The sequence below is a fragment of the Lithobates pipiens genome, unplaced genomic scaffold (genome assembly GCF_037356315.1).
Source record: "Lithobates pipiens isolate NorthernLeopardFrog02 unplaced genomic scaffold, aLitPip1_a1.2 Scaffold_10, whole genome shotgun sequence".
NCBI classification, from domain to species: Eukaryota; Metazoa; Chordata; class Amphibia; order Anura; family Ranidae; genus Lithobates; species Lithobates pipiens.
In genome coordinates, this window is record NW_027507686.1 from 84,849,908 (window position 1) to 84,861,932 (window position 12,025).

The window sequence follows — 12,025 nt, forward strand, 5'->3', positions numbered from 1 at the left end:
GAGTAAGGAGAACGTCATCCGCAAATAAAGATAATTTATACTCCCTTTGCCGCATGGGCACCCCCTTGATATCAGGGTGAGATCTGATAGCCTCTGCCAGGGGCTCTAGGCAGAGTATAAAGAGGAGCGGGGAGAGAGGGCAACCCTGTCTCGTCCCGTTTGTCATAGGGAATGAGTGGGAGGTGAAGGACACTAATCGGACCTGGGAAGAGGGGTTGGAGTATAGGGATTGTAGCGCGGAGAGAAAGGGTCCCCGCAAGCCAAATCTAGTGAGGGTCGCGAACATGTAGGGCCAGCTTAACCGGTCAAACGCCTTTTGGGCGTCCAGACTGAGAATCAGGGCGGGGCGACGAACTCTGTTCAGCATGTCAATTAGGTCTATAGTTCGCCGGGTGTTGTCACCCGCATGCCTGGTTGGAACGAAGCCCACCTGGTCTCTGTCTATGAGCTTCGTCAGGAATTGGGACAAACGGTTTGCAAGGATTTTTGTAAATAGTTTGTAGTCTGAATTTAAAAGGGCTATAGGTCTGTAGTTGTCTGGTAGGGTCGGGTCCTTGTCCTGTTTAGGAATGACCGTGATGGAGTGAACCCCCATGTTTTTTTAAAGTGTACATTGTGCTTCTGTTCACCCTGGGCCTCTTATTTCCCCAAATAAACCTAAGGATTCCATTTTGCAGTAATTGAAGCTCCCTTCGTAGTAAAGCCACCGGTAGAGTGCGGAACAAATATAGTATTCTAGGCAACACATTCATTTTAATGGAGTGTAGTCTGCCGAAAGCACAATGGGGGATGAACCTGCCATTTCGCTAGATCCTCAGTAAGGTGACTTTACCCTGGATCCCCTGAACACCACCTATGTAAACAAGGCAGACCTCTGTTCTGTCAGACAAGACAAAGGGGCAGGGGGGAAAGAAAAACTTAGCATGGGCTATTCCGACAGCAGGCAACCATGCACCTCCCAATGGAATCGAGGACTATCTTGATACCCAGATGGAAACAACATGTATAATTAAAATAACTTTTATTTTGAAAAGAATTATGAATTTAAAAACAGCTGTTGACAATCAACATAGTAACAATAAACCATTGTACAATCAAATGATACCCGGCCTCCTAACATAGGAAAGTTCAGGGTACAGCGACTAATGTCCAAGTTGATCGTATATTTCAACTAGTTTTGCGACTGAAAGTCGCTTCTTCAGGAAATTTCTTTGTACAAATCTAAAGTTAAATGCACATTGGCAAAAAATGTATCTCAAAATCACATTTTTTTTTCATTATTGCGGAGTATTTATTGCAAATATAATTAATACTGCAAAGCATACGGCTCACCGCTGGAAACTCCAAAAAACGGGCCAAAATAGAGCACGGGTGGCTCCCACTATTAGGGGTTTACCACCCCCAGGGCGGACACGGGAGGTTTGGTATACAGAGCCAACTATAAGGGAGAAAATAAAATATATGTAATTTACAGATCATGGATAATGCAATGATATAATGGGCCACACAGAAAAAGGAAGGGGAGGGGGGAAGAAGAGAAAAAGTGAGTGGGGGGAAAGAAAAAGAGTGAGGGATGTGAATAAAAGGGAAGGGGGGACGCAAAAAATAAAAATAAATTAAAAACGGGGGTGGGGGGGAGAAAAAAAATTGGAGCGGAAAGAAAAGTGTGGTACATTACATTAATCAATTTTAATGAGGGGTTAACATACCTATACAGCCATAGGTGTGTATCAAAATATACTGATTATAATCCAGATCACGGATCGCTGTGTTAGTCACCCAAAGCTTTTTTAAGGTTAATAAAGTATATGTCCACTGTTAGTAATCCTCAATTGATGAAGCAGATAAGGGCTTTGCTGGGTTTAGCCTCCGGAATGATTCTAATAGATCAAGCATATGTTATGTTGGTTGACTAGGGATCAACTCCACTCCAATATATATGGTTAATAGGAAGCCAAAAACAGACAAAGCCCATTGCCATAAGTATATTTTTACCTGTGTGAGCTGTGGCACTGTAATCGGTCCGGGTGGATTTTTTGCTCTGCCCTGGAGCCATTGAACAGGTGGCTCCTTTTATCCTCCAACCCGGCGACAAGCATCGGGCGGCGTCTTGCGCCGAGCGTTGACGTCGCCGGGTCCGCCGCTCCTAGTGCGCATGCGTCACTACGTCACTGCGCGCATCAGCTCCCGGTCACTATGGAAACTTACACAGGATTGGGAGCACAGACGGGTCCCTCCCCCTCACGGGATAGGAGACTCCATTCTGTTGGAGAGGTGCATGTCCGCCCCTAGGAGATCACTCCTTATGCCCTCGGACCGTGTATAGGAATCTCCAGCCGCCCGCCACACTACTCTGCAGTAAGGATAAGCAAGACAATTAGTGAATTAGCACATTAAGGACATTTATACCAACAGTTCAGCTAGTCTCGCCTAGTAGGAATAAATGGCAGCTATGTAGCATCATAATTAAGATATTTTCTATAGGTATAGAATAAAACAAGAAAGAGAACATGCATATTGCAGGACTCTGATAATTGAGTGCACTCGCCCACATTGACAGTACGAAAAATGGATCAAGTTCGGGGGGGTTTGGAAGAGGAGAGAAAAAAAAAAAAACGGGAATTTTTTTCTTTCCCTTTCCCTTCCCCTCTCTTCTACCGCCCCCCCCCCCCCCCCCCCTTCCTTTCCCAATTAACTAATTCCATTATTTAAGGAAATACTTATAAGTCTGTGTTTCATTTAGTCCAGGAGGTACTAGAGTGTCTAAACGTTCTATCCAATAGGTTTCGCGTCTAAGTATTTCTCGATCCCAATCGCCTCCCCGTTTATCCTCAGGGACCACTTCCAAAACAAAGAATTTAACAACCTCAGGTTGGTAGTGGTGGTGGATGCCAATATGGCGACCCACTGCAGTTAGTTCTCCGCCAGAGGAATAATAAAGATGGTCGCCCATCCTCTGGCGTAGTTCTCTGATGGTCTTGCCCACATAGAAAGCTCTGCAGGCACAGACCATCAGATAAACTACGCCTTTAGTGCCGCAATTGGGGATACCAATTACCTTTCACTTAAAACATTTAGGCACTACAATTATTTCTAAAAAACCTGTTCTGTCAGAGAGGAAGAGAGATTTTGTGTTCCTGTTAATCGGGAACATGGATGTCTCGCTTCCTCCAGTCAGTCCATCACTTCCTAGGAGCGCACTTAACCCTTAGATTGCCCCTGATGTTAACCCCTTCCCTGCCAGTGTCATTTATACAGCAACTGCATTTTTTTTAGCACTGATCACTGTATTAGTGTCACTTGGTGTCCAATTTGTCTGCCACGATGTCGCATTCCCATTAAAGATCGCTGCCATTACTAGTAAAAATTAAAAATGGCAATAAATCTATCCCATAGTTTGTAGACACGAAGATTATGTAGATGGCCTAAATTTGATTTTTATTGGATGTGTTTTATAGTAGAACGTGAAGAAAAATATATTTTAAAAATTAACAACTGCAGAGGTGATTAAATACCACCAAAAAAAAGCTCTATTTTGTTTGGGTACAGCGTTGCATGACTGCGCAATTGTCAGTTAACCGCTTCAGCCCCGGAAGATTTTACCCCCTTCCTGACCAGAGCACTTTTTGCAATTCGGCTCTGCGTCGCTTTAACAGACAATAAAATCTCTATTTTGTTTGGGTACAGCATCAATGACTATGCAGTGCCGTATCGCAAAAAATAATTGCGTGGTCGCTTCTTTTCAGGGCTGAAGTGGTTAAGCACTAGCTGTCGGGCAATGTTGAAATGTTTCACATACACATTTAAACCATATTTAAACCATCGTTTTAATTTGCTAGAAAATTACTTTGAACCCACAAGCCTTATTCATTTTCTGAAAGTAGAGCTCCTGGAGAATAAAATGTTTGTTGAATTTTTTTTTTTTTATGTCAGACTATAGTTGCATAACTGTTTATCAAACACAATTTTTCAGGAAGAAATGCACTTAAATTTAATTTTAATGCATACAAACGGAATATAATACTCATTGACGTTTTTTTTAAAAAGATGGCACATTGCGTAAATAGATGCCAGAAGTTAAGATTTAAACTTGCGTATACCCATGAAGTGGAAAAAAACTATAGTACCTAAAACTGTCCATAGGTGACACTTTAAAAGCCTTTACAGGTAATCACTTTAGCTTTAAATGTGAATAATATTGCTGTCACTCCTACATTTGCAGTGATACTTCACGTGGTAAAATCACCATTTACGGATGTGTGCCAGACCTACGCTCATGGTTTGCATTCCTACGTAGAGCTGCACAATTAATCATCAAGAATCGCTCTCGCAATCTTGACTAAAGTGTTTCGCAATTCTTTTTATGCAAAGATTTCTCTCTGCTCTTCTGAAGCCACAGCCAAAAGAAAGGAAGAGGAAAAACTGGGCAGCCTGTCCAGAATAAAAATGTTCTTTATCAGTTGAACTTGAGTATAAACATTGTAACAATCTGTCAATGGAATAGACTTTGTGTGTAAGTGAAAAAAGTTTTAACCACTTAAACACTAAACCTTGTTCTGACATTTGTTGGTTTCAAGTTAAAAAATTGTATTTATTTTTTTGCTAGAAAACTACTTGGAACCCCCCAAACATTAAATATATATTTTTAGTAAGACCCTAGAGAATAAAATGGTGATTGTTGCAATATTTTATGTCATACTGTATTTGCGCATCGGTCTTTCAAATTCATTTTTTTGTGGAAGAAATTAATGAATTAAAAAAAAAAAAAGGGGGGCTAACTTTAGTATTTTTATTTTTATTTTTTTGTATAATGTGAGAATCATGATCTTTTTATTCAAAAAAAATTATTCTGCAAAAAAAATGTGATTCTCATTTTGGCCAGAATCATGCAGCTCTGCTACATAGGGTGGGGGGTGCTTTTAATTCATTTTAGATTTTATTACACTTTTTTTTTTTTTTTTTTTTTTCCCCCCATGTAACATTATTGCTTTCACAAGCCCCCTTGTTTTGAACAGGTACTCTTCGGGGGTCTATTAGACCCTGTCTCTGCAAAGCATCTGGTCAAACATTGTGCTCGTGTTCAATCGTTTCCCTGGCTGACTCTCTTCATTAGAGACACTGAGTAGCGGGAGCCAAAAGCTCATGCTACCATTGGCCAAATCCTGTAAGGAGGAAGCAGGGGGTGTGACTGAGTCAGGCTGTGTCTATGGATTTTTCTATACTAAAAATACCAGAGATGTTTGTAGAAGTAAACAGGCCATGATGCAACCACCAAAATCGCTTCTTCTGTTGGTGAAGAGGCCATGGATTAAACGTAATACAAAGTTTACACCATTGGTCCTCTAGCAAGCGGGTTCAGGGGGTAAGTCTGGTGCCTTCAATATATTTATAACAACTCTTACTCTCAGTGTTGTAAAGTCTCTTCTTATTTTAAATATAAAAATGAACAGGAAAAGAGATGATTCTTGAAGGTGGAGACAAAGCATGACAGTGTTGTGGTTGAATAGCTGAGCTGGTTGCTTGGCTCATTTTTTCTTTGGTACACGGGCACAGTCTGCAATTATGCCTTCACTACAGTGTGAAGAAATGCAATAAAAACAGATCTATTGCCATCACTTGCACAGTTGTTAGTATTTTGTCTTTTCTCCATAGCAATGGGATCTTCAAAGAAGCATAAGGAGAAGGAAAAGGAACGAGATCGAGATGGCGCCTTTGCTGCAGGTAGTGGAGAAGATCGTCACAGGGAACACAAGAAGCACAAACATAAGGAACGTGAGCGCGAGAGACGAAAGAGATCCCGGGAGAGAGAAAGACCTAGGGATAGGGATGGAAGGTCCCGGTCTTCCAAGGATACAGACTCCCGAAAAATAAAAAGGGAAAAGATGGACTTTACTTTTGAGCTGAGTGAGTAACACTAATGACATTGTTTTCTTGTAGATTGACCAGTTACTTGCCAACATTATTTAAAATACTTCTTTAATGTATCAATTCTGTGTTTTAAAATGGTAATATCTGTTTACATATCGAAGTGAAACCATTTTATATCTTTAATTCTGTATATCATAAAAAAGGTATTTCTCAAGTCATCTTCCAGGACGGCACACCTGAGATGAGAGGCTCCTCCCTACAGGAAACACAATCAATCGACAGCTGTTTTAAGTCCCCACCCTTCCCCTTGATCCTCAGTTTTTGATTGTGTTTCTCCCTACACAGCGAAACTGTTTGTTTTTTTTCCAAATGACCCGAAGCCTGGGGCTGGTGGTCTCCCCCTGGGAGCCGGACCACAAGCCTGGGAAGCCTCTGGGTCTGGTAGGATATTCTTGTCCTTCCTGGGGGGTTCCCCTATCTTTTCCTCAGGGCGGGCAGCAGAAATTGGAAGAGCCGCCCTGAGAGCTGAAGGACCCTGGGTACAGTGGTGTACCCAGAACTTCAGGGGCCATTATCCTGTCTCCCCCTCCTTACCTGTACAGGTGGCTGTTCAGACGGGGGTGCTGGCCATCGGTTCTTTCCAGGGGGATCTTGTCCCCGACTCCTGGGTCCCCGGTAGCTCGCGTGGGCTGCCGGAGAGGGAGCGTGGCAACAAGCACCCGCGTCATTTTCAAACTTCGGGAAAATGGCAGCGGCGTTCTTACCCAGGAGGGAAGGCTGAGAGTCAGTAGGAGCAGGCGCCCACATCCTCCTTTCTCTAGAGCGAGGAGGCACCAGTTTACTACGGTGGATGTCTGCCTTAACCACCTCAGATATGAAGATGGGAATGAGGAATGGAAGGCATTGCCCCCCCCCCATGTATATAGACTGACTGACTGGTACAGTGCAGGACACAGCCTAACCTAGCACCTCCCTATGGGGACAGCAGTTGGGGGGGGGGGGGGGGAGCACGTTGGCGGCTATCCTCCTTGCGTGTGGACCATAAGGATGGAAAAGCAAGCCCGCTGGCTGTGGCAAAAAGAGGAAGACGACAACGGTGAGTACTTTACTTTCCTTTTGCCGTGGGAAATTATCTGCAAAATCCCCAATTCCAGCCAGAGGGTTTCTGGGCATTTGAGATCTCACCTGGGGTCTGGATTCAAATAGCCCTTAAGCTTCTGCTAAAAACACCAGCCGCAGCTCCCTCTTGCATCAGAGAAGCTGTATGGTGGACAGGTGGTGCAGAGGAACGAGTGTGCCTAAACCACCTCAGATGAGAAAGAGGTAGGTAGGCCATTGCTCCCCCTTCCCCGTGTATATACTGACTGGTGCAGTGCAGAACTTGGGGTCGGGATACAAATAGCGCAGACGCCACTGCTAAAACCACCAGCCACAGCTCCCTCTTACAGCAGAGACACTGTGGTTATCGCAGCAGTAGGTTGCCAGCCTCTCCCTACATGCCCAGTTGTGGTACATTTAGTAGGGATGAATATAGCGTACAGAGGGGACCTGGTAGATACAAAGTTACTTACAGGCCAGGTATACCACTGAACAGGTTATTAATTGGGCAGTGGTTGGTGGATTCAGAAGCTCCCCTGGTCAGCAGGTGCACTAGGTTACCGGCCCTATTAGCCCAGCTGCTAGGAATCTGAAGTTGCTTCACAATGTTTAAAAGCTGACCTAACATTCAAGGATGGGCAGAGACCAAGCTACTGTGTGGCACAGTAGGGGTTCCCTTGTCACAGATCCTCCTTTTGGGGGTTGCCTGCTATAGTTAACTTTCATAAGCTCCAACCTCCCACTCCACCTTTACACTGTGTTTATATTATAATGTAGGAGGTAAGAAGAAACTTTTTTTATTGGTTTGGGCTACAATCCACTCAGTGGCAGATCTAAAGGCGATTCACCATAGATCGCTCCCTACATCCTTTTAATTGAGGATTTTCTGTGCAAACCTATGCAAGAGCTACATAATTGATTGTTTGAAGCCTGCAAATAGCTATTTACCTCCCAGGCTAAACTGGTAACCACCTCTTCTAGAGAGGTCTTAAATTGGTCTCTAGGGCTGGGCTCATTGAGACTTTAGTTGCTAATCAGCACCACCTGGATTTGTGCTGGCTAGCGTTTGCTCAGTCTATGGAGGTAAGGTAGGACAACAACTACTACTAATAGTAGGGTGTCCAACCATTTTAGGATCTGTTCCTTCACTGGTGGTGAAGGTTTAGTATCTACAGCCCAGGCTATGCCTATGAAATAAATTGCCTGTTGGTTATTTCATAAAGGGATAGACCATGACTCCTCATTGGCTGCACACCAGTAGATCAGTAGTGAAAGTTTGTCCTTGCTGGGATGTTTTTGTGGCACAGCAGAAATACACATTGAGATTTGTGACATCTCTGCTTAATAAGGACTATATTGCTGTACATCAGAAATGCACTGCACTGAAGCTTGTTTTCTGTCCTTTATATACTAAAGGTACTGCTTTGTTTGGCTACAGATCAGAAAAATACAACAGTGAAGGTGGTCTGTACTTTCTGGTTTTGTGTTGCACAGCAGAAATGCACATCATTGAGTCTGGTGACATCTCTGCTCATAATGGTTATATTGCTGCACATCAGACATACACAAGATTGAGGTCTGTCTGTGGGGCTTTGTGTCCTGTTTTACTGCCTTGTTGGTTACTTATCAGAAAGGCAGCAGTGAAGTCTGATGGTCCTGATTTGCGTGGCGCTGTGCTGATTCAGACAGTGCTATTAACAGCAATGGCTGCCGAGTTTAAACATGCGATTTGACATGTTGAGTCGCATGACAAATCATTTCAATATGGATGTGCTATCTCTATTCATAGTGTTTTATTGTTGCACATCAGATTTATACAGCATTAAGGTCTGTGAGGTTTTTGTGTCCTGTATTATTGCCTTATCAGAAAGGCAGCAGTGAAAATTGATGGTTCGAATTTGTTGGGCTACATAGTAGAAATACAAATTGAACCCCTGCCAGGTGTAGTACATATACTGCCTTTGGTAATCCGTGTAGCACCAAAAAGTGGTGTTGTGCTGATTTTAGCCAATGCGATTTGACATGTTGAGTCGCAAGGCCAAATCGCTTCAATATGGATGTGCTATCTCTATTCAGAATTGTTATATTGTTGCACATCAGACATATACAAGATTGAAGGTTGTCTGTCCTTTTATGTCTTGCATATACTGCCTTATTGGCTGCATATCAGAAAGGACACAGCAGTGAAGGTTGCTTGTCTTTTTCTGATTTTGTTTTTGCTGCTCAGCTGAGAGACACATTGAGGATGGTGGCCTCTCTGCTCAGTATTGGTATATTACTACACATCAGACATACACAAAGATTGAATGTTTGTGTCCTGTATGTCCTATATTTACTGCCTTATTGTTTGTATATCAGGCTAAGCAGTGTTTCTCATGGATCTACCTTTCTGCATCTTGGGGATACACAGCAGGGGTTTGTTGGCTGCAATCCTCCAGGGAGTCACAGCATTGGGGACCCCTTACTTGTTCGACCTGAAAATTGCTATTTGTTTTTTTCCCTGCGACCTGTGTAATCTTGAGGTCTGTGGATCCAGGAATCAGGGACTGCTGGTGTCGCACAGACACAAATGGTACCCATTGGAAGCCATAGTATATGACTTCTCATGCGTCTTGCAGTCCCAAGTCGCAGGTTGGGTCGCACAGGTGTGGGAACCCTAAACTTATCTGTCCCTTCTGATTGAGGTTTTGCTACACAGCAGGAATACTCATCATGACGTTATTGTTTTATTTTGCAGCAGACCAGAAAGATTGCAGCTGTAAAGGCTGTCTGTCTTTTTCCTCAGTGTCTGCTTTTATGTTGTTGCACAGCAGAAATACTCAAGATTGAAGCTTGTTGGTGCTTTCTGTTTCAGAAAAACACAATGCTGCAGGTTGCTTGTGTCCTTTCTCAGTGTTGGTTCTATCTGAACTACACTACAGAAGTGCATGACAGAAAGGATTGTCTTGTGTTCCATATTTTTCCCTGTGGCATAGCAAAAATGCACAACACGGGAGTTTGTGTTCATATTAATCTTATAACTGTGGTGGTTTGTCAGAAATACACAACATAGAAGTTTGGGTCTTTCTGTCTTTATAGCCTTGTTTTGCTGTACATAGGTAAAGCACAACAGTAAAGGGGGTTCCTGTCCTTTCCGTATTTATATATCAGTTATGACCTAGCTAGCTGCACTAAAGAAATACGCAGCATTTAGGGTTTGCTTGAGTCTTAATGTTTTTACATCTTGGCAGCACATCAGAAAACCAGACTATGAGGACTGTTTGTCTACGTTGAGGTTCAGATTTGGGTCTCTTCCCATATTTGATATATTGGTTTAGCTAGTCACACTCAGGCACACAACATTGTTGTCTATGCTTGTGTCCTTTCTGTCTAAATCTATTGTGCCGTGCCCACAATCTATGATCATTTTATTTGTGATATTAATAATACATGTATCACCTTTTTGTATTTCAGCCTTCTTTTCCATGGAGGGGCCAGGAGTTCGGGCTGCAGCTGCCACATGTCAGAAAACCTTGACCACTTGCATTCAGGGATGCCAGAACCATTTCCTAGGGTTGAAGCCCTGTAGGGTTATGGGACACTGGAGGAAGGGGATAATGAATCGCCCTGTTTAGTAAGAACTTGGAGAGTTCTGTTCAGAGGAGTATTAGGGCCCAAGGATGAAGTATAAAGATGTATACCCGATCGAATAGGTTTCGGCTCGGTGCATGGCCTTCATTTTGCCCTTTTAGCAAAACTAGACATAGCAATATGGGTAGTCTACTCCTGCTAGGGACTTTAATCTCCTGAAGAAGGCTCTCAGGCGTAAGTAAGGACATAGATTGGGGCGTGCCTTAAACCCAGGGTTCAAGCTTCTGTTAATCTATTTCCCTTAAGTAGGCTTCCCTTTAGTTTTTTGCTGACATAAAGATAAAAAGGAAGCAGTTTTATTTCCCTCAACAGGATAGTGTTAAGACAGGCCCTCTTATTGATTAATGTAGTGTCCTTGTCTTACACAGGTCTCTTATTTATCTTTTTAGTGGTTCTAAGTAGCACCTACAGGCATAATAGGCCATGGTTGTTAGATGTGTGAGATAGGCAACATTGCTAACCTACAAGTTTAACATGTTTTCTGATTCCATTTTTAAGAGCCCATTTCACCTAGATACTGCATCTGAAGCGGAAAAGGCAGGAACATCTGTGGAGCAGACCTGCAGATCAGCCGCATGATCCAGCTAAGATGCCTTCATCAAGCATATGAGCGTATGGAATGGAGGTAAAGCTCACTGCAGAGCCAAGGTTCGCCAAGAGGGTTTTGCAGTGGCCCCACCCTAAGGTAGGCCTGAGGTACTTGTTTATCCTCTCAGGTGTGCCGTCCTGGAAGATGACTTGAGAAAAGTACCAGTTACTTACCGGTAACTGTCTTTCTGGGAAATCTTCCAGGACGGCAGGCCTACTTCCCGCCCGTTGGAGGAGGGAAAATTCTAGAACACTAGAAGGTGAGTACCTATGAGGAATGATTTCCCTTGTGAACCTGGTTCAGGAGTTACTTCTCTACAAACTGAGGATCAAGGGGAAGGGTGGGGACTTAAAACAGCTGTCGATTGATTGTGTTTCCTGTAGGGAGGAGCCTCTCATCTCAGGTGTGCCGTCCTGGAAGATTTCCCAGAAAGACAGTTACCGGTAAGTAACTGGTACTTTTTCTGCCAGTTCTCGTGAGGATGGAACAGCAAGGTTATATCTTTGTAGCCAGTATACCAGTGTTGATAACTGATATGCCATTAATATATCATTAAAATATATGTAAACCCTCATCTTCTAAGACCACCCATTTAGTTTAAAATAAAAATGAAAGGCAAAACATTTGTGTGTAAATGGTGGATGCATAAAGTATTGTCGCGTACCCAAAAATTCTCTAGGCTGTAATTGCTGCCAAAGGTGCTTCAACAAAGTGCAGTAAGTAAAAAGTTCAGTACAAGTAGTAAAGGGTCTGAGTACATGTGATATTTCAGTGTTTGGGGTTTTTTTTTTTTTCCTTTTTTAATTCAGACACTTCTTAAAAAATATATATATTTTTTTT

The 12,025-nt window shown here is 42.9% G+C and overlaps 1 protein-coding gene across 1 annotated transcript in view; it reads left to right on the forward strand.

Moving 5' to 3' along the window:
* The window catches only part of SART1 (spliceosome associated factor 1, recruiter of U4/U6.U5 tri-snRNP), an 87,079-nt gene that overhangs the window by 8,245 nt on the left and 66,809 nt on the right, over positions 1 to 12,025 (forward strand). The window contains exon 2 of the mRNA XM_077456516.1: positions 5,653 to 5,904. Coding sequence (XP_077312642.1) covers positions 5,655 to 5,904 — 250 coding nt within the window. The 5' untranslated portion in view covers positions 5,653 to 5,654. The remainder of the gene's footprint in view (positions 1 to 5,652; positions 5,905 to 12,025) is intronic.